General features: G+C 37.9%; 3 protein-coding genes across 3 annotated transcripts in view; 1 reads left to right on the top strand and 2 right to left on the bottom strand.

The window, feature by feature from the left end:
- LOC149482709 (uncharacterized) overlaps positions 1-18,382 on the top strand; it is a 40,585-nt gene extending 22,203 nt beyond the window's left edge. The window contains exons 2-4 of the mRNA XM_089703244.1: positions 13,158-13,254; positions 13,789-17,005; positions 17,218-18,382. Coding sequence (XP_089559370.1) covers positions 13,190-13,254; positions 13,789-17,005; positions 17,218-18,054 — 4,119 coding nt within the window. The 5' untranslated portion in view covers positions 13,158-13,189 and the 3' untranslated portion in view covers positions 18,055-18,382. The remainder of the gene's footprint in view (positions 1-13,157; positions 13,255-13,788; positions 17,006-17,217) is intronic.
- Positions 18,383-18,394: 12 nt separating this feature from the next.
- Positions 18,395-26,265, bottom strand: LOC149482707 (uncharacterized). The gene is made up of 6 exons (XM_089703589.1): positions 26,253-26,265; positions 25,901-25,994; positions 19,428-19,497; positions 19,199-19,330; positions 18,699-18,932; positions 18,395-18,475 (listed from the first exon to the last, which is right to left on the bottom strand). Exons 1-6 carry the CDS (start codon positions 26,263-26,265, stop codon positions 18,395-18,397), a joined length of 624 nt encoding a protein of 207 aa, XP_089559715.1.
- LOC149482708 (general odorant-binding protein 66-like) lies at positions 19,809-22,535 on the bottom strand. Its single transcript, XM_089703327.1, has 5 exons — positions 22,406-22,535; positions 22,085-22,135; positions 21,537-21,644; positions 21,079-21,309; positions 19,809-19,965 (listed from the first exon to the last, which is right to left on the bottom strand). The coding sequence occupies exons 1-5, from the start codon at positions 22,448-22,450 to the stop codon at positions 19,879-19,881; spliced, it is 522 nt and encodes a 173-aa protein (XP_089559453.1). The 5' UTR covers positions 22,451-22,535; the 3' UTR covers positions 19,809-19,878.
- Positions 26,266-26,286: the final 21 nt, after the last annotated feature.

Below are 26,286 nucleotides of genomic sequence, written 5' to 3'. Positions count from 1 at the left end.
AGAGTGACGTCAGCGATTCCGACGTCACCATCATCAGAGCAGGCGCTCATACTCGAAGTAGAACGCCCGTAGGTATTTTTACTGCCTTTTTAATTCACGTCGAAATTACTAATTTTAGAGAGAGCTCCGAACGCTCCGACGGCCGGCGAGTGAATGTGCTCTGTCAAGTCAAGCAAGTCGGGTCTTCCACGCAGGCCTTCACAGGCCTCGGGGTAACTGTTCGGGGCGACGGCCCCTTTCAGTGGTGGCAACGCCGCCTGCAACTACAGGCGGGGCACTGGGTGGGACCTAATGGTCCGAGGTGTCGAGTCCGGGAGGTGTCCTGCTGCAGTGCGATCGAGCCCGCGTGTATCGCGGGCGATCTGCGAGCTGCAGCAGGGAGGAATGTCCGTGGGTGCTTCACCGCCGCTTAGCGAGGTCGAGCCCGCCGGCAGAGTGCCGGGGGGCGCCCATCAGCCAGCGGCGAGAAAGTGGTCGTGTCCTAGGAGATTAGGTCACGTGGTAGGCCTCTTATGTCCGGCGGTCGCCGATGGTATGGCGCGATGCCCTGCAAATGCTGGGATCGCGCTCCGTCGGCGCGCGCGAACATAGAGGAACTCAGGCGACGAACGAAGTCGTCCAGGCTCTCCATGCGCAGGTCTCTGGAGATGACCTGATTCCGTACGAAGCGTGGTGCTCCGGAGATGGTGCGGAGCGTTAGCGACTGCTGCGCTCGCAGGGACTTGCGGTCCGTCTCGTTGGTCAGCGCGAACCACGCAGGGGCCGCGTAGGTGAGTCGCGTGCGAACGTACGCCTTGTAGATGCACAGCTTCGTACGGAGAGGCAGGTGAGACGCCAGCATGGGGCGGAGTATGTTCCGCACGGCGCGCGTCTGGGCGACCACGTTTTTCACATGGGGCCGCATCGAGAGGGTCTTGTCTATGGTCACACCGAGGTACTTGGCCTTCGGTGACCACTCGACGTTCTCGCCCATGAGAGACACCGGGGGTGGCAAAATGCGCGCCCGACCGATGGAAATCGCCTGAGTTTTACCCACGTTGACCTTGAGTCTCCAGTCCTCCAGCCATGAGGGAAGCGCGTCCAGTGCTCGCTGCATCTTAACAGATGCATGTTTGGCGTTCAGCGAGGTGGTGATAAACGCTGCGTCGTCTGCGTACAGCGCCAGAATGGCTCCGCCTGCGACTGGGATGTCGTCCGTATATCTGCTATAGCAGACGGGCGATAGGCAGCTTCCCTGGGGCACACCGGCTCGGATGGGGCGCTCAGTGGACAGAGCATCTTCAACCGCCACTTGAAAACGCCTGTCTTGTAGGAAGGTGGCCACAGTCTTAACTACTCGACGCGGAGTAGTAGACGTGGACAGCTTGTAGATGAGTCCGGTGTGCCAGACGCGATCGAACGCTTTCTCCATATCGAGAAATACTGCGACTGACTGTTCTCGCTTGTTGTAGGCGGTAGCGAGGTGGTGCAGTACTCTCGTCACTTGTAAAGTGGTGGAGTGTTCAGCACGGAAACCGAACTGTTCGTCGCGTGGCTGAAGATGAGGCGTGATATGCAGCAGCAGTAGCTTTTCGAAGACTTTCGAGGTAGACGACAGAAGAGTGATGGGTCGGTAGCTCTCAGGTAGCATTATATTCTTGCCTGGCTTGGGGATCAGGATGACTCGGCCGAGCTTCCACGGAGATGGGAAGTGCCCGGTACGGAGGATTCCGTTGAAGAGCCGCGTCAGCGTCGCAATGGCTCGCGGAGGAAGGTGACGCAGCGCTTCATTGGAGACCCGATCGGGACCGGGAGCTTTGCGTAGTTTAGTTCGTCGAATCATCCTTTGAACTCGTCCAGGAGAGAATACGACGGGGTCTTCTGTCGGCGGAATCGGCGATTCGAAGTAATCCTTCACGTGTCGCTCGATGGTTTCTACGTGCTGCACATTCGTAGTCGGGTTAGGCATGAACTGCGTCTCCAGGTGGTCTGCAAATATCTCCGCTCGATCCTCGGCGCGGTAACGTGGGGTACCGTCACCGGCCATGAGGGGTCTAATCGGAGACGGCTTCCCGGAGAGCAGGCGGCAAAGGCGGTGCATGCCGGACCAGTCGTCGCCGGCTCGCTCGATGGCGGTGTGCCAAGATTCGACTGCTACCGTTTCCAGTGCGTCGGAGATCTTGGCTGCCAGAGCGTTCAGCCGCGTCTTCATGGTCGGACATCGCAGGTTTTGCCATAGTCTACGCAGCTTCCTCTTCTCCTCTATCATCGCTTGTATGTAGGCAGGGACCTGGGGTTTCTTACGAGTAGATGCAGCGTCGAGTCTGGACTCTCGAAGCGCCTGGGACATGACTGCGCTGAGGTCCGTTGCGAGTCGATCGACGTCTGCAGGGCTCTCTACTTTGAAGGACGGCGAATGTTCAGCCATGTGTTTTGTGAAGATTCTCCAGTCCTGGCGATGCTTTGGAGAGGGTAGCGATGTCGTCAACGGAGTCGTTGCCAGTGTCAGGAGGACGGCTTGGTGGTCGGAGATAAGGTGGTCATCCAGGACGTCAAGCGACGGTGTGGCGACGAGGCCACGAGCAACTGCTATGTCGATGACGTCCGGAGTGTGGGCTGCATAGTACGGGTAGTGCGTTGGGACCTCTGGTCCTAGCACCTCGTAGCCGTGGCGGTCTGCATCGTCCAGGAGGCGTCTGCCGTCCGGATTCACGGTGTTAGAGTTCCACGCCGTGTGTTTCGCGTTAAAGTCGCCAGCGAGGATCGTAGGCAGTGGCGAGTCCAGCAAGATTCGGACATCAGCCACTGCGAGCCGATTATGCGGCGGCTTGTAGAAGGCGAACACACGGGTGGGCTGGCGGTCTATGCAGACTTCTACGCCGAGGGCGTACGACGACTGCAACTGAGGTACTGGCAGCAGTTGGTGGATAAGATTCCGACGTACCAGGACTGCTAATCCCCTGTAAGCAGTCCCGATCGGCGAGGAGTGGTCCTCCCGGTAGACATAGTATCCGGAAACCTTCAACTTGTCTACTGGTCTGAGGTGCGTTTCGTTTACCAGGCCGATGTCCACTTGGCGCTGGGAGAGCAGGGTTTTGAAGAGACGGGCTTTTTGAGCTGAGAGCCCGTCGGCATTCCAAAAGGCAATGCGAAGCTCAGCCATATGTGGCGCAAAGCTCCGCGATACAGCCCAAGATCAGCGGTACTGGGTCACGCTGCTCTTGGATGGCTATCAGCACCTGGTTAAGGGTGCTGATTACTTTGGTTAATCGGGGGTCCAGCGGCATCACTCGCTTCGCCTTCGTCCCCCGTACGGGGGCGGCGACCACGGTGGGCTTGGACGTTTTGCTACGCTGGGTAGGCTGCGGCGCAGCGGGCGGCGCAGAGCGTGGCCTAGAGGTGGTTGCTGCAGGCGGTATACTAGGCGGTGCAGTGACTGGCGCTGCAGTAAGTGGCACGGAAGGCTGTGCAGCTGGTGGCCGCTTTTGTGTGCGTTTGCCACGTTTACGGCGGCGTTTGCCCGACGGCCCTGGCTGGTTGGCGGCAGCCATGAGCGAGCCAGGTGCATCGACTTCTGTTGCGGGCGCACGGGCATTTGTGGCAGTGCGTGCGACGGTGCCTGCTCGGCGGTTGCGCGTCTCCTTGCGGAAGATGGGACAGTTCGCATTATTAGCCGTGTGGGCGCCGCCACAATTGGCGCACGTTGGTGGATCCTCGCGCGGACGTTCACACTCCTTCGCCGGGTGGTTCTCACCGCACCGCACACAGGCTATTGGCCGGTGGCAGTTTTGGGAGGAGTGCCGAAATTGCTGGCAGCGATGGCATTGTGCGGGCCCCTTTCTGCCGCGCCAGGCCTCAATAGTGATCCCAGGCATACAGAGCAGTTCGCTCACCTCATAAATGCCTGGGATGAGATCCGGGGTCCGCTGCAATTGCGCGAACATCAAACAGCCCGGCCTACCTGGACGAGCGGGGATTGCGCGCACGTGCTCTGGGATGAACCCGAGCTCTCGCAGCTCTGTCTCCACTAGTGCCGGTTCTGTGTTAGCCGGCAGGCCGCGGATCGCTACTTTAACGCTTCTTTCAGCGGGCAGCGAGTAGCAAAACCAGGAGATTCCGGTATTGCTCTCCAGCTGCGTAAGATAGCGCTGGATGAGTCGGAACTCCTGGTCCGTCTTTGGTATGAAGCGGACGCCCTTGCCAAATGGACGTCCGTTTGGGGTATGCCCGAGGACCTTCTTTAACTCTCTAAAGTGGGTGGGCCAGTCAGGCAGCGTCTCCACGATAAGCGGGGGGTAGCGGTTGGGCTGTTTGGTAGGGGGCGCGGCGCTTGTGGCGCCGGCAGCAGCAGAGGTGGAGGCATAGGCAGTAGTGTCGGTCGCAGTCGAGGTAGAGTTGGTCGCGGCGGGCGCAACGGCGGCGGAGGAGGTGGAGGGTGTAGGTGCTGGGGATTTTTGAGACGCGGCTATGTTCGCGTATGAAGTGCCAATTGTCCCGGTTTCCATAGGAGAACCCGGTGACATCATCGGCATATTCAGCGTGGGCGGAGACGAGGATGTTGTGATGGCTTTCTCTCCTACTCTATGTGGAGGGGAGGGAAAGCGTCCCACCGGAATACCCGGTAAAGGGGCGGGGAAGCGCGGAGTGCGCGGCAGTGGTGCCTGTGCGGGGCGCTTCAAAGTGCCCGGATTTGGTGTGGCGGCGCTTACCGAGGCCTGTTGACGACTCGGTGTGAGCGAGCGAGTAATCGACGATACTGATTCGGTGGATTGGGCCGGCGACAACGTCAGGGGACTCGCCAGGAACGATTCATCGCCGGCACCTGACAGAGGTTCCGGTATCAACGCAGGACGCCGGCCGGTTGCTGTTGAGCGGGCCACGATTGCAGCCTGGCCGGAAGCAGCAATGGCGTCCAGGCCCATTTCAAGTGCGGCAACCGACCGACTATAGACCCTGCGGCCCAGTGCGCGCGGACGAGTCGCGCGTCGCTGCGGCAGCAGCGGCACGCTCGGCGGCGGCATGATCGCAGGATGTGTTTATTCACATCTGGCCGCAATAAAATTCTAACAACTCAGAAATAAACAAATTATTTATGAGTTATTAATTTATTTAATTAATTAATTAATTAATTTTGATTAATCAATTAATCAATTAATTATTGATCAGCGAGCAGAACGCTGAGAACGAGAGACCAAACGACCAAGAACAAACAACCAACAAACAACCACGACAAGCAGTCTTCATGTTCAAGTTCCAGTGTGCTCTGTGCCGTCGGGCGATCGCATTTAAAGCAAACCATGACTCACAAGAATTAGTTTGAGTGTTGCCACTCGAATTTTTACAATGAATTTTTATCATTTTTAACAAAGATTAATTATTTCGTTAATTTAATTGTTTCATTAGTGGTTGATTAATGAATCAACCACTTATTTAAAAAGATCAAAGTAAACTTTAGCTAGTTATAATTATTTAGTAGTTTGAGGGTAGTCGTTTATCGTCGTTGCGCCGACACGGCCATACTGACAGGCGGTGCGCGCTCTGCACCAGCCTCGTAGTAAATGTCTGTAACAATGCCAAGCAGGTCACCAATGCGCTGGACCGACCAAGTGAAATCTGCTATAGGAATTTGTGTATCAGACTGCACCAGACAGTCTTGTAACAGGTTCTCGGAGAGTCTCGAAGGTTCTCGTAGATTTCTCGGAGGTTCTCGAAGGTTCTCGTAGATTTTAAGTCTAACACGGCCATACTGACAATCGTACGTCCTCGTACGCCTTTTCTCGTATTACAACACTACGGTAGTTCATCTCGGGATTTCAAAAACACACTGCCTCGGCCACACTGACCTTTCAGAATACTGAACACTCCACATGACAGACACAGTCCGTTCGCGTATCATGTGATCAACACCTACTCATTTGTGATATAGGCAGATTCTCGAAGGTTCTCGTAGATTTCTCGTAGGTTCTCGTAGATTTCTCGGAGGTTCTCGTAGATTTATGCTTATCACAAAGAGAGGCGCAGCTCAGATAACACACACAATTCCTTCGATGAATTACACTCCCGTTACAATAATCCACGTAACAAACTTTTACTTTACACAACGCACGAAAAAACACAAACGCCAGTATGCCGTTACAAAACTACGTAAACGTTTAAAATTTAAAAAGAGAGAGCTTGAATTCTATCCCACTTCTGATGACGGGAGAAGGGGCCCAAAGGCTATTTTTAAAAAGAGTGACGTCAGCGATTCCGACGTCACCATCATCAGAGCAGGCGCTCATACTCGAAGTAGAACGCCCGTAGGTATTTTTACTGCCTTTTTAATTCACGTCGAAATTACTAATTTTAGAGAGAGCTCCGAACGCTCCGACGGCCGGCGAGTGAATGTGCTCTGTGCCGTCGGGCGATCGCATTTAAAGCAAACCATGACTCACAAGAATTAGTTTGAGTGTTGCCACTCGAATTTTTACAATGAATTTTTATCATTTTTAACAAAGATTAATTATTTCGTTAATTTAATTGTTTCATTAGTGGTTGATTAATGAATCAACCACTTATTTAAAAAGATCAAAGTAAACTTTAGCTAGTTATAATTATTTAGTAGTTTGAGGGTAGTCGTTTATCGTCGTTGCGCCGACATATTTGATTGCGAACAGATAATATAGCAACAATAATTAGTTTCGTTATTAATGTTTTCGATTTTTTTAATCATATGATAATCTAAGATATAAAAATATAAAGAAGTAGTTTTATATATTTTTATTTGAATAACTCAATATTTAAAATTGATCATAAAACATTCAATTTATTTTTAGTGTAAGGACGAAACGTGACGAATTGTTTGAGCGTCGTCCCTGTTTCGTATAAAATTTAAGTCATCTCTAGGGACTTTTTCTCTGCAAGATAAAAAATTATGCCGGCCGTAAAGAATACCCGTTGAATAAACTAAAGCGGCGCATGAAGTATGAATGTAGAAGAAATTCTTACTAACAATATTTATTTAACGGAACAACATCGAAACAATGAAGTCTGTTTTACTTTTAGAAGTTTTTTTTTTATTAAGGTCAGTGCAGACTACGAGGATATCAGTGGTAAAGCTACGAAAATTGAAAATTTAGCATATAACGACGGAGTATCTCCAGGTATTTAATAAAGATTGTTATTAAAACATAAAATAACACATCCCCTCACTTACTATATCTCACATGTACGCACAAAAACTACGTGTATTCAAACTTACACATTCTCTACATCATGGTAACTTACTCATCTATATCAAACGACATATTTACCAAAAAAGCCGGAACCATAACATCGTGTATCATTTTATTTCACGCAAAATGTTGGTATGTAAAAACATGTACTGTTGTATATGGACATGATTTTTCTGGTAAGAAATTTTACCTTATACGGAAGAATGACGATTTGCCTTGCTGTTACAGCCCAAAATTGTCTTCAAAGCTTTTTACAAGAGGTATTTCATTTTGTGTATGTGTCATTACTTTCCTCTTATTCTTATTTCAAGATAGGGGATTAGTATTTTTATTTTAAAGTTGTAATGTTTTTTTAAGATTGGATATTGTATAATAAAATAAAGGCTACGAAATGAAAACTTCCTGCATATTGAGAAAGTAGGTTCTAATCCCGGCTGATGGTAACACTACTACTACAAAAAGCACGCTCGTTGCACTGCAGTTACAAAGGGGCCTATTTATTCCACCACAACAACGCCATGTTTTCACAGCATCACAAATACAATAGGTCGCGACGCAACCGCAATATCCTGCCGGGAGAAGATTGAAGTCTTAGCTTCTAATTTAGCCCTAGATTCCCTGTACAACTTTTCACATCAGAACAATTTTCTTGCCATGTAAACTGGACTTCTCTATTCAAATGTCGCCATAAATATACCTGCAGAGTACTCAGGATTCCATTTATAGGGTAAGCACAAATATAGCTAGTGTGGTGGGATTAAATATGAACTTGGTTGGTCAATAGCGCCATTCACGGAGTTTCAAGTGTGCACGCTAAAAGCCTTCCCGGGGATCCATTAAATGTAGCCAAGTTGTAGCTTTGAGTTAAATATGTGTCAATAGGATTCTAAGGCGCCTCACACAACCTGAGCCCGTGACACTTAACCGACTTAAACAGGTCAAAACATAAAACATCTTTTTATATCTTATAAGCACGTTAATGAGAGTCGTCTTTGAAACTTACTTTTTTTATGAGTTCTTAATGACCATATTAAAAATTAAATAGCTATTTCTCACTAAAATTAGTCGTGTTGTAGTTGTTAACATGGTAAACGTAGGAAAGGTTATCCACAAAAATGTAAAAGCCTATTACGCTAAGATTGATGATGTACTTATGAGAAAGTAGGTACTTTAGTAATATCCTTTACAAAAATGGAAGTTATTACTTTACTGTCACGTCGGCGGCAAACACGAGAATGTAGCACAACAAATAAAGATGTCGACGTTTTAGAACAGTAAATTCAAATTCAAATTCAAATCATTTATTTGCATACCAATACATTTATACATACATATTAGCAATCTTATACAGATATTGCAATACAATAGGTCATATTATATTAAAGTTAAGTTTTCTGCTAATTCAATACTAATACATAATATAAAGATTTGCAGTTTGCACCTACGCGCACTTAATAATTAGACAATATAAAAAGAACGAAATTAAAATCTTAAGACATGCGCATACTATAAGACGACAAAACAATATTATACATTTATTCTATTATTTTTAAAAACTCTAGGAATGAAGCTTCACTACATAGTATAAAACAAAGTCGCCCTCTATGTACCTATGTATGCTTAATTCTTTAGAGCCACGCAACGGACTTCGATGCGATTTCTTAATAGATAGAGTGATTGATTCAGTAGGTTTAGATCGTTAGGTAAGTATAATTTATTTTTGTTAGTTTCAGTTACATATAATAATTTGAGATAGGAAGAACTTAACAACACGAAAATTCAAGTTTGGCGTAGTTTAGCTTCGAAATATTCATTTATTGAATAAAAGCATTTTTGGATTAAAAGGAGCTTTAGTTGTTTGTTAAAAGAATAAATAGATTTTTGGTTTTTAATTTGGTCAGGAAGTTTGTTATAAATTTTTATAGCCATGTGATAGGGGCTTTGATTTAACATTTTGATTCTTGAGAATGGTAGGTGTAATCTATTTTTAAAGCGCGTATTTACTTCGTGGTGATCCTCGACTCGTGAAAATGTATTAATATTTTTATAGACAAATGTGCAAATTTCATGTATATATATCGATGGTAATGTTAATATGTTATATTTTCTAAAATGTGGTTTACAACTTTCTGTGTTTTTTATTTGAGCTAAGATTCTCACGCACTTCTTCTGCATTTTAAATACATCATTAGCATCGACGCTGTTTCCCCATAACATCACACCATATCTTAGCCATGAGTAAGCGTACCCGTAATATGCAGATAAAGCGGTGTGTATATTTGTGCTATGTTTTATCTGGAATAGGGCATAGGTAAATTTCGACAACTTAGATTTTAAATATTCAATATGTGTTTTCCAATTTATATGTGTATCTATGTTTATGCCAAGCAAGTTAAACGTGTCTACTTCTTCTAATGGTGTATTTTGATATTTTATATTTATGGCAAGAGATGGACTTTTATACGTTTTGAATTGAATTATTTTAGTTTTATTAAGGTTTATTTCTAAGTTGTGGTCTTTTAGCCAATTTGTTATTGTATGGAGTGTAGATTCGATTACTGGATTCGGATTATCGGGACTTTTGCATTTTATTAATACGGACATATCATCCGCAAAAAGTATGGGCATAGTTTCATTTCGATCGAGTATTTTCGGAAGATCATTAATGTACATCAGAAAGATTAGTCAGTATTTAATTAGCACTGCTAGTTGCCGGATCCACGTATCTATTGTCCTAAAGACATTTTGCTAGAACTTTTGTATTTATTAGAATTCAGTATATTTCCTATTATGGAAAGTATTAATTACATTTTAAAGCTAAAATAAAGAATTTAAGGTGCCCAAATATGAGGAGAGTGCAGAGCATTTCTTTTGCATTCTTCGCGTGATTTTTTATTTTACATTATGATACTCTCAATCGAGAAGGACGTTTTTCAAGAAATACAAATAGAAAAGAAGCTATAAGATATAGTAATGGTGCAAATGATGTAAGTTATGATCGATGGTATTTACAATGATAACACGCACAATACATTCCCATGCTTGGAATTGAAGGAATTTATTCATTATTAAATCTTAACATTCCTGTTTAATCACCTTACTGTTATGTCGTTCTTGCTCGTTATAAGCATCTACGCTACCATAACCGCCAATTTGCATATCCACACAAAAATCAACTAAACATATAATAATTTTCCGCAAATACGGACTTGGAGATAGTGCAATGACCTTAGTTGTCACGACGACGGGTACCGTTATGCGCTCGCCTTTACTTTCGACGAGATACATCGAAAATGGAGTTTTAGTTGTTTGTCATAACGGACAGGTTCTCATTTACAATTATGTCAAGGTCTTGGTTTGCCAACGTTGGATAGAACCACAATATAGAACCAAGTATAGAAAGAACTGAACAGTTTTAATTAGGTCGTATTGTTGTAGTGAAAAGGGAGATCTTAATGTGTTCTGTTGAATATCCATATATGTATGTATACGTTTTTGTATTTCAAAATTTCGTTTAGTCAAAAAAGTATATTGATACTTTATGTTGATAACCATATAATTCAATTCAACCAATTAATTACACGTTATGAAATATGTGAGCTTTCGTTAAGATTTATATTTAAATGCTCGTTAATAATTATAATTAACAACTTTACTGATAAAATAATTCAAACTGAAAATTAACAGAGGATAAAATGAAATAATAAATCGTCCCAAAGATAACGTAACAATAAGCTTAAGAAGCATTAAAGGTCAAACTTTTAAAGACAGATGGAAGGTAATTAGCTTTAATTGCTTTTGAAAGAAAAGTTATATTTAGTTTTTATTCACATTGCGATAATGAACCCATTTTCAAAAATGTTCATTATTGAACCTATTTTTATAATTTCTCATGTATTTTAAGGGAAACGAACCATATTCAAAGTTTCTTAAGCATAAAAGTGGTATAATGTTTATTCCATAAGTCGGTTTTGCAATATATTTTTAGTATTTCTTCTAGGAAATCATTCAGCTGATGGACTATCATCTCATCGTAAGATCAACTTGTTCTGTACCTTATGCATAATAAAACGTTGTTGTCGATTGAATTTCCGATCTAAATGCTTTGAAGGTAAGCTTTGGGAACGAAGGAAGCAAACTAAATGAATTTTATAGCAGTGTTTACTTAACTTTTCTAGGGCAAGTTTCCTTAAAATGCAATATTTTTATACATAGTACCTATTTTATATTTGCTATATTTATTTATTTGAATTATGCTTTTATAATTCTGAATTATTTAGAACAAACGCTACAAATGATAAAGTAAAAATAAGAAAACCTTATTGGTCATACTTTGATGGATGTAAAGCTAGACTTTTTCTTCCTTAATTATTATGCATAAAGATTAAGTAATAAAAATAAAAATGTTATAGTTTCACGAATCCGAGTTCTTCAATCTCGGACGGATATTGCATTTCAAATTGCAATATCCGTCTTCATAATTCCTAGTGTCAGTGATATACATTAGATTTGTTACACGCGATTTTTCAAATTCAGTAATACGTGAGTAATACATAACTCTAAAGCACGCCATTCACGTTGAGATCGTTTTAAAAGTTGCAACTTTTGTTTTTGTCGCCACAATGTATTGCAATTACTGTCTGGTTCTGCGGTTAAGCTTATTGTGTAGTATCAGGTAATAAAACTTTTATTTGAAACTAGTACTTGAACTAGCGTTTCCTTTAAAGTTGAACATTTTGTTTAGCAGAGTGCGATGAAACTTAGGTTTATAAAAGATCAATTGCTATTTACTTACTGAATCATATTCGGTCAAATATGTTTGGTAAGAATTTGAGATGTACCTATAATAAAATATGAAATTAACACATAGGTAGTTTTTAAGACTAGACTAGCAGGAATTCACATTACCTAGAATCAAAATTTGAAGTTCAGTTATTCTAAAACTCGAACCTCCTGGATAAGGTATGGTATGGTAGAGATGATAGAATTCATAAGCTTCCTGCAGACATTTGACACAACATTTTTATATATATTTTTGTCATACAGTCGCAGTGTAAATTCCGATTTTTCAGTATACTATATTGCGTGCATCCGTTACATAACCTCGTGTCGATAGCAATAACAAAACAATTAGTTTCATCTCACGGTTACAGCGGATAACGGAGACGTCAGATAAAACGCGGCGAACCGTGCATTACTTTTTGTTAACTGTTTCTGATACTTTTTATTATTTAGTTTTATACAGGTTCATAGCTGACTATTCGTCGGATTTACAATCTGCTATCATGAAATACATTGTCTGTTAATGTACGTTAATCCTTCAAACGGTTTTTTATTAGAGACACGTGGTAGCATATTTTAGATCATTGCATTGTCAGATTTATGTTCAGTTATGCAGTTTATGATTGGGTGTGATAGGGGCAATATAGTTTGTATTTATAGCACAGATTAAACAATTATTAATTATACTTACTTTAAGGGGGATCCAGAGCCTCCTTATTGTATTATATTCATGTACAATAAAGTACATAATATATGTTATTTTACATCGTATGTATAATTACTGATTGCTCTTATTATGTGTAAATGGACACTGAATAAATAGATAACAAGACGTAGGAAGTGTATAATATAAGCTTAGAGCTGCAGTAACTATTTTCAAAATTATTAAAAACGACTAAAACCTCTTATGTCGATTATATGTTAAAAATTAAAAAGTTTACAAGCAAGACCTAGATAATAATCCATCTTCTATGAACTAATCCCTTAAAATAGAATGTGGTGATCGCTTCCCACCATCTAACTCAACTTGAGCTTGAACTTAGCTAGATTGCTCGCTCGAACATAAAAAAAAACATTTCACCCCGATACGTAGATACTAAACTATGTGTGAGAGAAAGACTCACCACGTATTTAGATAAGAAATTTGTTTGTAAACTTTAAGCTAACATTGAACTATTTCAGTTTCAGGATACACCTGTGCATGGAAGGCAAAGATGCATATTATACTCACCGTGTTGATCTACGCGTTGTGCGTTTCTGCTGATGAAAGTGAAGAGAGGTAATATAATATAAAACCTATATTAGTTTCATTACTTACATAAGTATTTTTTGTTTGTTTCATTGAAGAGAAAAGATACGAGATTGCATGTCTCACGATAGATTTCCGTTTTTTGTATTACTTAATGAATATCTTTACACCTTACCTAACACTAAACTTGATAGGTTCTGCAACAACTTTCAGAAATCTAAGCTTATCATTTGGATGTTATGTCATGATATCATGTTTTTTAGGCGTAGAGCAATTCTGATGCCGCTAAATTCTTCGGTTAAAGTTGTTATGAGATTTGTAGAATATTTTTTCACTAACTGAGGTTTGCATGTAAATATACTTAAGCACGGGCAGTAAAATGTTTGTTTATTGCTCATATCATTACGTAATATCAGAATCTATCATCTATCAGATAGAGTCAGTCTTTACATAAGTATTTCAAGTAATAAATGTAATAGCCATATTAAAAGAGATACTATTGCAGTTTATCTATGGATGCTTCTGATTGCATTTATATTAATATTTAAATTTATGTATTTTCAGACGATCCAAACTCCCGTTCATCGCAGATGCCGTTGGTAATAAGATACCGCGGCCATCGAGTGTGCCGGCAACAGTGGGCAGTCCAGTCAATTTATTGACTCCCGATAGATATGAATTTTACACATTTGACGAATCTGGCGAACTTGTCAAAAGACTTATGACGCTTGAAGAAATTCAGGCAATAGTTGCAGCTGGCGAAGATACGGATAGCTTAGTAACTTTTGCTAATGACGATCGACCAACAATGACGTTTAACTTTAGTGAACCTCCATATACAAAAGTCCACAATGTAGTTACTAATGTACAGAATGTTTTAAAAGCTCAAATGGAAGCACATAAGAATAACCCTCATTTGCAACCAACCTTTGATACTCCCGATGTATCAGATTCTTGGAGCTTAATATTACCTTCCATATTTGGCAATACAGGAATGGATATCGTACCAGAAAAAACTTCCAACTCTTTCATAACACCTGAAACAGATACTATTGATGTTGATAATTCCAATGGAGACTATTTATATGCATTCAGTAAAGAAGGTAGCAATCCACCGCATTCTACAGTTTCAACAGAGACTGTTGATCAAAGCAAACCAACTTCTAATCCTAATCAGAATTCAAAAACATCACCTGTAACTACAGAAAAAATTGCAACAAGTTCAGATAAACCAACAAGTTCCACAATATCTCCGCTTATTACCACTGAAAAAATTAAAGAATCTACTTCTACAGTTCAACCTCCGTCGACCGTCACAACAAAAATATACACTAATAAATATCCAACGAACGCAAATACAATAACATCGCAAACAGATACCTACAACCAAAGTGAAAATTCTTTAAATGATGATAAAAGTACAGTAAAGATTGAACTCACAACCCAGGTAACAAAAACAATGGGTGATAATGAAGATACTGTTTTCATTCCTATATCGACAGTTTCGTATGTCACTGAGAGGTCTACAAAAAAACCTACTAAGGTTTCTTCTTTAAAACCATCAATCTCTTCAACCTTACACACAAATGATGAAGCAGATATATCGTTGAGCAATAATTCTGAATTGAATCTAGCTAGTACAAATAAACCACAATCAACACCAGAGTTTACAGGTGCATCATCGAGTAGAAATCCAGAATATGATCATACCAATTCAACAACTCTAACAACACAATCTGTTTCTCCATCTACGACCATGTCTTCGACGGAGATCATTCCTTCGAGCAATCAGGGTATGAAAGAAAATATATTTAATAAAGTAGAAGATTCTTTGCCTCCATTATTTGACGTGGCGCAAAGTATAAGTCAAATCGCGTCGGATCTTGGTAGCAACCTTGAGCCTTTGCCAACTACAAGCAATATGTTAGAGACAAACAAGTATAATCAAAACAATATGGACATAGAGAGTAAAGAAAATATTGAGATTGATATTCCACAGGATACTGAAAAAGTCTCTAATAATGGAAATAACACAATATCTGATAACTACGTCAAAGTTTCTATGTTAGATCATACTAAAAACAATGAACAGAATATAGAAAAAAATGATGAAGAAAGCTCTAAAATAAAAATTGAAGAAGACACCACCTTGCCAACTACATTACCACCCACAGATTTTACAACAGTTGCTGATACTGAAACAACTACTATTGATCCTATTTTATCTGAATCGATGGGTGATTTATTGTCACAAGTTGTATATCACAATGACGATCTTAAACTACCTGAAATAAGTGAGGGCATCAAAGGAAACAACACAGAGTATCAAGATGTGACTGTGCGTATAAAAGAAACCAATGAAATTGATATTACTACAACTGAAACACCTATTGACAATATTATCTCATCAACTGAAACAAATGAAACCACTAAAAATGAAGATAAGAAATCAATTTCAAAGGAAAACGTTGTAGCTTCAGTTGTGAAGAAAGAAACGACGCCTACTACAGAAAGAATAAATAAAAGCGATGATACGCCTACATTTGTGCCAATATCATCATCTACACATAATATACAACTAAATAATTTAACTGGTTCAAGTTCTTCAAATATTTCTGACCATAAATACATCAACACAAAAGTTGTGACTGTGCCACATATTCCACTATCGGAGAAATCTGATAAAAAACAAAACAGTAATTCACAATCAGGTTTATTGCAAGATCAAAACAAAGAAACCATAGGACAGTCTAATAAAAAAACTTCGCATAAAAACATTTCTAATGAAAACAAATTAAATGCAAATAAAAACATTGCGGCTATTGATAACAAAATAAATTCAAATAAAACCACTGCATCTAATGAGAACCAAATAAATTCAAATAAAAAAGTTGCCTCTAATGAGAACAAAATAAATGCAAATAAAAACATTGCGTCCAATGAAAACAAAATAAATGCATCAGATAATAAAAAATTTGACAATAAATTAAATAAGGTATCTGATATTCCAAAAATGGAAGAGTTCAAAAAGAAATTTCAGAAGATAAACATTGACGATAAGGAATTAGCGAATGAGCGAAATAATTCTTGGAAACTTATACCTACAGTGCCTCCTCCAAAATCTCACAGTGAAACAGGTAATAAATATAAACCTGAAGGATTTTATACTCCAGAAAATAGCGCGGATAAAAATATTGTATTGGATTTTTCTAAAGAAAATCAAGGATTAGAGGTAACAACGAAAGATCTAAGTGAAGATATTTCACAATTCATTGAATTATGCAATGATCTTGCATTTCAATATTGGAATGATATGTCAGGGCACATAGAAAAAAAGAGGAGTTTTGTTTTTTCACCTTATGCAATTACGTCTATGCTTACTATGATGTTTATGGGTGCTAAAGGAGCCACATCTGGAGAAATGAACGAAATTCTAAAATTAGATGATATGGTAACATTTAATCCTCATTTTACCTTGAAAAATATATCCGATTCTATAGATATATCACCAGCCTCAGGCGTGGCCGTATCTGCATTTATACGAGAACTTTACAGTGACCGTAGCAAAGGTAAAATATTAACTTTCTACAAAGAAAGAGCTCAACAATTTTACAACGGCCATGTAGAAGAAGTAAACTTCAATTTGATAAGTGATATTATTCGACGAAGAACAAATCTTTTAGTCAAAAGATATACTTATGGGAAAATCATAGAATATATGAAAAGCAATTCTATAGTTATGCAACCGCCACTTGCAGCTTTTTCGACGAATATATTTGAGGTGGGTGTTTTTATCATAAGATTTACAAATAAATAAACTAGTCGGATCAAACATTAATATTTCGACAGTATTATATGTACCTCTGTCTAATTATTTATCAATTATAACACAAAGCACTTTATTTTTTTTAATCAATGAAATATTTCTTTTATAAAGTTATATTTATATTACAAAATATGTCTGTTTCATATGTTTTATTGTTACCATTCCAGACTGACTGCTCGGGTTCAACTGTAGATGGAAGAGACGGAGAGATGTACTTCGTTGTTTCGCCAAACGTACGCCAGAGAAGATTAGTTCCTGTGCCGGCAGTAGTATTTCGTAGCAACTTTTTGGCTGGATACGATCCAGTGTTAGACGCCACTGCAGCTGCTTTAGGAAATACAAACTCAGTAATAAGTACATTGTTCCTAATGCCTGGCCAACAAGGCAATATAGTACACGCAGATGATTTGGAAGCTCTTGAGAAAAGAATGCTGGAGTCAGGCCCAGCTACCCCAACATGGAATCGCCTATTACGTACATTGTTACCACGTGTTGGTCTTGAACTTCAAATTCCTAGATTCTCACATAAATCGATATTTAATATCTCATCTTCTTTGAAAAAAATGGGTTTAAAAGACTTATTCGATCCAGAACACGCTGACTTAGGTGGTGTTAACGGTCCATCCAAAAACCTATACTTATCGGATATGATTCAAGTCAATTCATTCGTCACTTGTGGCGAAAGCGTAATAGGGGAACAGCATCATATAGAAGAGTATCCTGAATCATTGGAATTAGTCGAGAAGGTACAAAAACGTAGAAGTTCGAGGTGGTTGAACTGGGATGAACCAAGGGATTATCAGAGAGCATTCCATGATCCGCATGACGTTGGAGAAGCGATGCATTTACCATTACATTTACGACCAAGGCAAGCTCGCCTGCCAGCAAGAAATGCCCAGCCAGCGCGATTAAAATTCGACAGGCCATTCCTGTATTTTGTCAGACACAATCCGTCAGGAATGATTCTATATGTAGGAAGATACAACCCAAGACTCTTACCTTGAAACAAAACAGACTGTTAGTGTAGTTTAATTTATCGAATTCCTTTAAGGAGAGTGATACAACATACTGGCGCGTGGATTTATCAAAGTTTAGTTAAGGCGAGCATTTACGTGACAGTATTACTTGTTTTTGGTATGCAGGTACCTTGATATTATGTTGAACGTGTTTCTTCGTACCTTCATACTAAATGGAATAAAATAATTTAGATTTAATATGGGATTATAATGAGGAAAATAAGTTTCTGTAAAAATATATTGTAGTTAGCACTTAGAGTTAGTTCATTTCATTGTAATTATCATTCCAGAATAAATGCAATATTTCAAATTAGAACGATGTATGATTTTAAATAAAAAATTCTTTGCATTCTTCAAAGAATTCCTTCCATTCGAAACATTCTTTTGAGTTTACTACCTTTGGGCAATCCTGAAATTATGGATATTTATTAGAAACCAGTCAAATACGTAATATATAGATTGAAATAGAAATAAAATACATTAGTTCCTTATCTGACATCAATATTTTGTAAAACTACTGTAATCGACACTACGAATATATCGAAATTGAAAACTTCTGAATCGATTCTCTACTTATTATCTGTATGTGAACACGAATATAATAAATAACCTACTTTATTGAATATACGTACCACATTAACGAAATTTCGAAGGCATCTTTGCAAACTGAAAAACTCACAAGTAGTTAGTGGCATGTACCTCCTGTACACTTGTCTGCAGTGAATTTTTGCGCTCAATATGATGGAACTAAATGAAGGATTAAACGTAGTCCATTTGTCTAAATATGTGAAAAATTTCTCTTCATTCACAGTTTTGTCGCTGTTTAAAATCTTGTACTTTTCCAGAATACATTGCCAGTAATGGCACTGTAAAAATAATATAGGTAACTTATTAGGTTATTTAGTAACATTTGTCTTACGACTGTTAGAGCAGGGATAATTGAAAAATAAATACTTAAATTCATTTCTAATGGATATTGAAGGAATGAAAGCCTAATTATAAATTTATAAATACTAAGGGAATTAAAAAAAAATTACAGTCATATAAAAGAGTATCATACTGAATTACTGACCACAACATTTGTTAATTGCACAGTTAATTGTATTTTTTTAATGAATGCAAGCATACCAACCTCTTCTGTGGTCTCTCTTCGTATTACTGTCATATTGGCCTCTTTATTCAAGTAAATAAGAGAAAACATACCTCCACAAGATCTAGCAACTTCTCGATCAAAAAATGGAGGGAAGATACAACATTTTCGGTTCTAAAATTATTATTACAATTACATCTCATCAAAAATACTTTGGTTAAGATTTCTTATTTACAACAAACAAACAACAAACGTTGCATTAAGTACTTACAAATAATTCATCTGTTCCTAAGCATTTATCAGGTTTCAATGGTAAATCATCATATTGACCTTTGGCGTGACATAATATATTTGCAATCAGAAAAATATAATTGAATCTCATAATTACACTGTTGAAAATCAGTAATTTTTGAATTTTTCATTGAGTATAAAACTACGTGTCGATATCACGTCTACGATTTAAAAACTCACTCATATTAACACTTATCTTGCTTTTGAACTGTCAGTGTTTTGAAAACAGAGTTATCAAACTTTAAAACAACATCTCGATTTCAATTTATGCATACTTTTTTAAATAGTACAGAAGGCATCGAGTAACACAAATTAAATTTCCAATTGTATTGATATAAAACAGTTGTAAAATAAAACAATGTTTCGGCTATACACACTTTATTGATTATGATATTATAAAAATTAAATAAGTACAAGAAACAGGTTTAGATTTAGGCCTTTCCAAACTTTTCTTTGCATTTCTGTATGTGTTCTTTGACTTTATCACATTTGTCGCTTTTTTCCCAAGTAGGACAATTCTGAAAAAAAAATAGGTTAATACTATTTTATTTAAGTTTATATAAAATTAAATTTCTTCAGCCGTCTTATTAAAAGTACACTTATATTTTAATATAATATTAATTTTGAAATTGTTACGAAAGAGCTGGATGTTGTATATTTTTTAAGTCTACACTTAATGTAAGGTAAAAGGACCTATATTTTCAAATTAAATTTAGCGCCTTAGATTTCTTACGAACTATTTATAGACCGGGAGATACTGACACAAAATTTCGAGTCATTTGTAACAGGATGGCGGTTCTACAGGGTTCTTAGTACGCAATGACAAAAAGAAAAATGATGGTGTGAACGCTGGTACTGGCGGCTTAGTCGCGTGGGCGTTAGTCGAACTCGTCGGAAAATAGCGAAAGTCAAACGATTTGTAACAGTATGGCACTTATTTTTCCTGTAAGTTTGAGGATCAACGAATATAAATACAAAATTTCAAAGATCTAGGTGTTGGAAATCTTCACTTATATAAATTAATAATAAATTTATTTTTCAAGTATGACAGCACTTTTTCCCTCTACTAGAAGTATGGCAAATATAATAATGGTCACATTTTATCAAATACTCTCCAAAAAGCCAAATGCAATACTGGTACAAAAAGATAGGCGAAATAAAAAAAAATTGCAGATTTTCGGCGGTATGGCGACCATTTGGAATCGTCCGAAAAGTATGGCATGGCGATTTTCATAAATGGCTGCACGACGATGGTTACCTGTGCAAAAGTTAGCTTGGTACAAATGGTTGAATAATTGTTTTTTTTAAATCAACACATTCGCGTCGGTATGGCGGGCTGTAAGTCATACCGGAAAAGTATGGCATGACACTACCGCCTACTTCTTTTTTATGGGCTATCGGTAAATTCTAAAATTTTTGTGTTACAAATCGTTTGACTTTCGCTATTTTTTCGACGAGTTCGACTAACGCCCACGCGACTAACCCACCGGTACCAGCGTTCACACCATCATTTTTCTTTTTGTCATTGCATACTAAGACCCCTGTAGAACCGCCATCCTGTTACAAATGACTCGAAATTTTGTGTCAGTATCTCCCGGTCTATTAAGATTTACACGTTTGGTTTAACTCACATCAAAGGTATTAAAAAAGCTGCAACCAATAATTATCCCCGGTTCACAGACTTTCGCTCCCTTTGGACCATCTTCTTTTAAACAGTTTTTCTTCACTAATTCAACAACATCTTTAAATTCAGTATTTTCTTCAGCCCATTTATCTGCGAATGCTGCATATGCTTCTTTATCCACTGTATTATCGTCTTTCATTAACTTGTTTTTCTCGAATACGCAAATTAGTTTGGAGCACTAAAAATTATAAACAAATTTAGGATTAGTCTTACGATCTAGCCTACTATAGCTAAGTAAGTATTCAATATTGTTTGATAAATATTCTTATTCATAACTTATTTCTTGTATGTTAAAAAATTGCAGATAGTTTTGAACTGTTATTTTCCACACATTTACATACACAAGGTATTGAAAACACAAAAATTAAATAACGCCATCTGTCGGAAAACTAAGGTAACACTTACATCAGGTCTTGCTCCTGGCTCTTTGCTCTCCTCTATATCAACACCACATGCTTTACGATCCTCATCAGTAAAGAATTGCGGTATTTTACAGCACTCACCTGGTTTATCCTGTAAAATAAAATAGCGTAGATAATTATTTTTCATATGGAGTCAATATGATTTCATAGCTTTTATAGATAGCATGAAATTAATGCCTGTTTTGTAAAAACATTTTGAAGTATTTTTTTATGTATAAGTAAATAAATTATATAAATTTTGAAAACATAAAAAAATACGATCAAGAGGCGGGATTCGAAACCGCGTCTTTCGCTAGATGAACGATTTTTTCTATTAAGTATTTCAAAATTTATATTTAAAAAGTATTTGAATGCTATAAAACTAAAATATCAAAATAGAATTTCTGTATTTTTTATAAGGAGATTCTATATCAATCATTATTGATGCCCATCTTACGATTAAAAATCCTATTTTATTAATTATACACATCCAGCATAACTTCTTATAAATATATTACCTTCTTGTTATAATGAGAAAAAAATAAAACTTACTACAGGTGGCGGACCACAAGGTGGTGGTGGCATTCCTTGTAAAAGCACCCCCTAAAATATTAAAACAAATATATAACAGATAGAAAACATAACTATTTAGTTAAATTTATATTCTTATTTTATTGATTATTTAATCATTTGACAATGAAGAAAGTTTTCAATCAGCAAAATTATTTATTAATTACAATTATCTTCTTCGGTAATCAAGAAACAGGAAAAGATGTTTAAAAAAACGTTTAAAATGTTTAGGTACACGTTGATTGGATTGTAATTAAAAATCTTTAAATGTTATCAGATAAAATATATTGTTTTTGCGCTTACCTGTAGTATTGTTAAAAATACGAAAAAACAATTGAATGCCCACATTCTTGTGTCTGTCAAAGGTATTTGATGATATGACGTTAGCGTTTGGTTTTGCACAGCTTTATACCATGCAATGATGACCCTGACTATTGTGCGACACGGGAAACCACCAAGGCATTGTCATAGATTATTTAAAACGTTTTATTATAAAGAATGAATAACTTTTTGGTTCAAATTATTACCGGCAAATCACTTAACTTTATTATGGTTTTGTGTGTCGTCGTATTCATGTTGGACATGTTTACTTAATTAAATACCACTCTATGAAGTATTATTTACCTTATTGAATCTGAACGTTTATATTTTAGGCTGATTTTTCTTTGACCATTATATTACAGGTTTTCTCTCTTTTCACGAATGAAATAATAATCTGATCAAAATAATGTTTTCCCAAAATTATGAAGGAATAATGGATCAGGTATAATAAACCATCGTTACCTTAAAGAAACAATAATGTTTTACATATTTCCTATTCATAAAAAACGCAGATTTTTCTATAGCAAATTGCTTATACTCTACAAAACTACAACACATAGTCAGAAAGAGCGTCAAAAAAACTACTTAAATTTTAATAAACTTCTCGGTCTGATGAATGATGTAATGAAAACGTTTTGTCACACATGTTTATATTTATAATCCCCACATTTTAACGAAGCTTAGTCTTTGTCACAATGTCACTTTTATCTTCGCACATAAAAAGTATCATGACGAATTACTAGACGTAGACAAAAAAATGAATATTTTAAATTATTTTTCAGATACAAATTACAAATATTTTTTAGCAAAGATTTATAGAAACGTTTAGGAATTATAAAAACGAAAATACTTCACACGAATTTATATTAAGTCACAAAGATTTGTAGACCCTATCATTTATGATTATTTTGAGGATATTTAATATTTGCATACACATTTTATAACAGTACTTAGTAGTTGAGATACCTCGAACTCTCTAATTTAAAGCCTCTATATAAAGCGCTCTTTGTAGGTAGGTATATACATAATACCATTCCTTTCAGTTAATACATCTTTCAGATACATTTTACAGTGCAGGCTAAACGGAAACTTATATATATATATTTGATATATAAACCTATATATGTAATCTATATATATAATAATAAAATATTTCAGTCGATTCCGTAATCCATTAAAAACCGAAGACTCATTTTACGAGCCCTTTTAATCGTAATATTATAAAATTAAAAATATATAATAGTATTATAATTTACGTGGATGTTCACTTTTACCATAATATATGTTTCTACATCAGTATTCTCATTTTAACCCAATAAAACGATTACGACTACCAGAGAAGAACGTCCCTAATTGCGTGTACTTTATAAACATTATATTGTGATTATGTTTTTAAAATTACATGTTTAACTCTTTACATTCGAGCTAACACGTGTGAATGAGAATAATTATTTACACCTGATTCAATGTTATCCTCGTAAAAATATATTAAAATCATGTTCTGTACATTCATTACTTATGTATAGGTATATAGATGATGCCGTGATATAACTTAATTTCGTTTGCTTTTAATATGGTTAAAATTGACTGGTCAAGCTATTTTTTCCTTTAATAGATACTAGTAATCCGCCCGGGCTTCGCCCGTGGTAGATATTTCGCAATAAAAGGTAGCCTATGTCCTTACTGGGCTATCAAAATATCTCCATACCAAATTTCATGCAAATTGGTTCAGTAGTTTAGGCGTGATTGAGTAACAGACAGACAGAGTTACTTTCGCATTTATAATATTAGTATGGATTATTGTTCACTAGTCATTATAAATAAATTTCTACTACAACAAAAATTGCTTTCGTTCACTAGAATAAAAAATGTGTGGTTTTATGAAACCGCGATACACGCGACATGCGCTACACAGACCAAAAAGTTTGAGACGATGTAATAAAAGTTTCACTTTAAAAATATTATGGCAAATTGTATGTGTACTTAATATTATAATGCTGGGGAGTTTGTTTTTTTTGAACGCACTTATCTCAGGAACCAGGATCAGTAGGGTCCAAATTGAAAAATTCTTTCGGTGTTAGATAACCCTGTTAAATGGAGTATACTTTATAACTATGATTATAACATATTTCAAGTTCTGATTAAAGAGTACTAGCACATTTTTACTACATATTTAAAGACAGACGAACACTCCGTCATGGTGCTTGAATCAGTGTCGAATGTCGCAAAGGTCTTCAAGGAAATTACGATAAAATTACTTATTGTCAATTCTCCTTTAGGACAATGAACTATGTTAATGTGTACATAGATTTTTTACTTTCACCTTCAACTATTAATCAGTTTCTAATGAAGATTATTGTAGTGTATATTTCTTGGTGACATATATTTTGGTACAATTAAAAGACAAACGAGTTTGCTAGGCCACAAATAGAAATAATAATAGAAAGCTGAGGATTTGGTTGTTTGTTAGATAGTATTCGCTCTATGTATACCTAGTACCTATTACATAGGTATATTACCTACCCCATCCCAGCTTTCCTCCTTTTGTATTCAATCGTTTTACCGAGTGTAGTGTTAAGAAAAGCATATTGTCAATCACTTCAAAGGCCGTCGGTAGTGACTGCATTGGTCGGAACATGATCATTCCAATCCTCCCTATAATCAATCCTACTATCACACATATCCTAAATTTTTCCATTGCATCTGGCATATTTCCTGATGATTGGAAAAGTGCTCACATTATACCTCTCCCAAAAATTCCTAACCCTTCCACTACATCTGATTACCGACCCATTGCCATCCTTCCATTTCTCTCTAAGGTTCTCGAACGACTGGTTCAAGAGCAATTGAGTATTTTCCTTAACTCCAATAATCTCCTTAATCCTTTCCAATCCGGTTTCCGTCCCGGTCACAGTACGACCACTGCACTTATCAAAATCACTGACGACATCCGGCGAGGTTTTGACAATAAGCAGCTCACAATTCTAACGTTGCTGGACTTTAGTAACGCTTTCAATACGGTCGATCACGACATATTGCTGGCTTTACTGCGGTCCCTTAATTTATCTGCATCGGCTATCGATTGGGTACATAGCTACTTAAGGGGACGTCGGCAACGTATACAGATTGAGGAGATTTCCTCATCTTGGTGCAATGTTACTGCTGGCGTTCCTCAAGGCGGCGTTCTCTCTCCCCTCCTTTTCTCCATTTTTATTAACACCATTTCCAAAAATATTGAGTCACCCTACCATATGTATGCAGACGATTTCCAATTATATAAACACGCATCACTACTCGAACTACCTGAAGCAATTTTTCAAGTAAACGCTGATCTTGCGGCAATCGTCTCATGGAGTAAACATTACGGTTTAACAGTTAACCCAATTAAAACAAAAGCTATTATTTTCGGAAGCAGGCAGCTCGTATCAAAAATCGACTGGGCCGATTTACCAAGTATCGTTGTTGATGGTGTATCTATACCATATAGCACACAAGTAAAAAATCTTGGTTTGACACTTGACCAAACTTTTTCGTGGGATGAGCAAATAAAACAAGTCCGTAAAAGGGTTTTCTCATCGGCGTTCTCGCTACGGCGTTTACGAAACTTTTTACCGATCGCTACGAAAATTACGTTAGCTCATTCTTTACTCCTTCCTCTCCTTGATTTTGCCGATTCATCCTATCCAGATCTCCATGAATACCAACTAGACACCCTTGAGAAGCTTCAAAATTTTTGTATACGATTTATTTATGGATTACGTAAATTTGATCATATTTCTGAGTTTAGAACATAATTAAACTGGCTCCCCGTTCGCTTCCGCCGGAATACTCACATTCTTCATCTCCTGTATTGTATTTTATTT

Source organism: Colias philodice, chromosome 14, assembly GCF_061535455.1.
Source record: "Colias philodice isolate Cphi_HAF_F1 chromosome 14, ilColPhil1 Martin Lab GWU primary, whole genome shotgun sequence".
NCBI lineage: Eukaryota > Metazoa > Arthropoda > Insecta > Lepidoptera > Pieridae > Colias > Colias philodice.
Note: the sequence above shows the minus strand (reverse complement) of the source record. Positions and strands in the feature narration are given on the sequence as shown.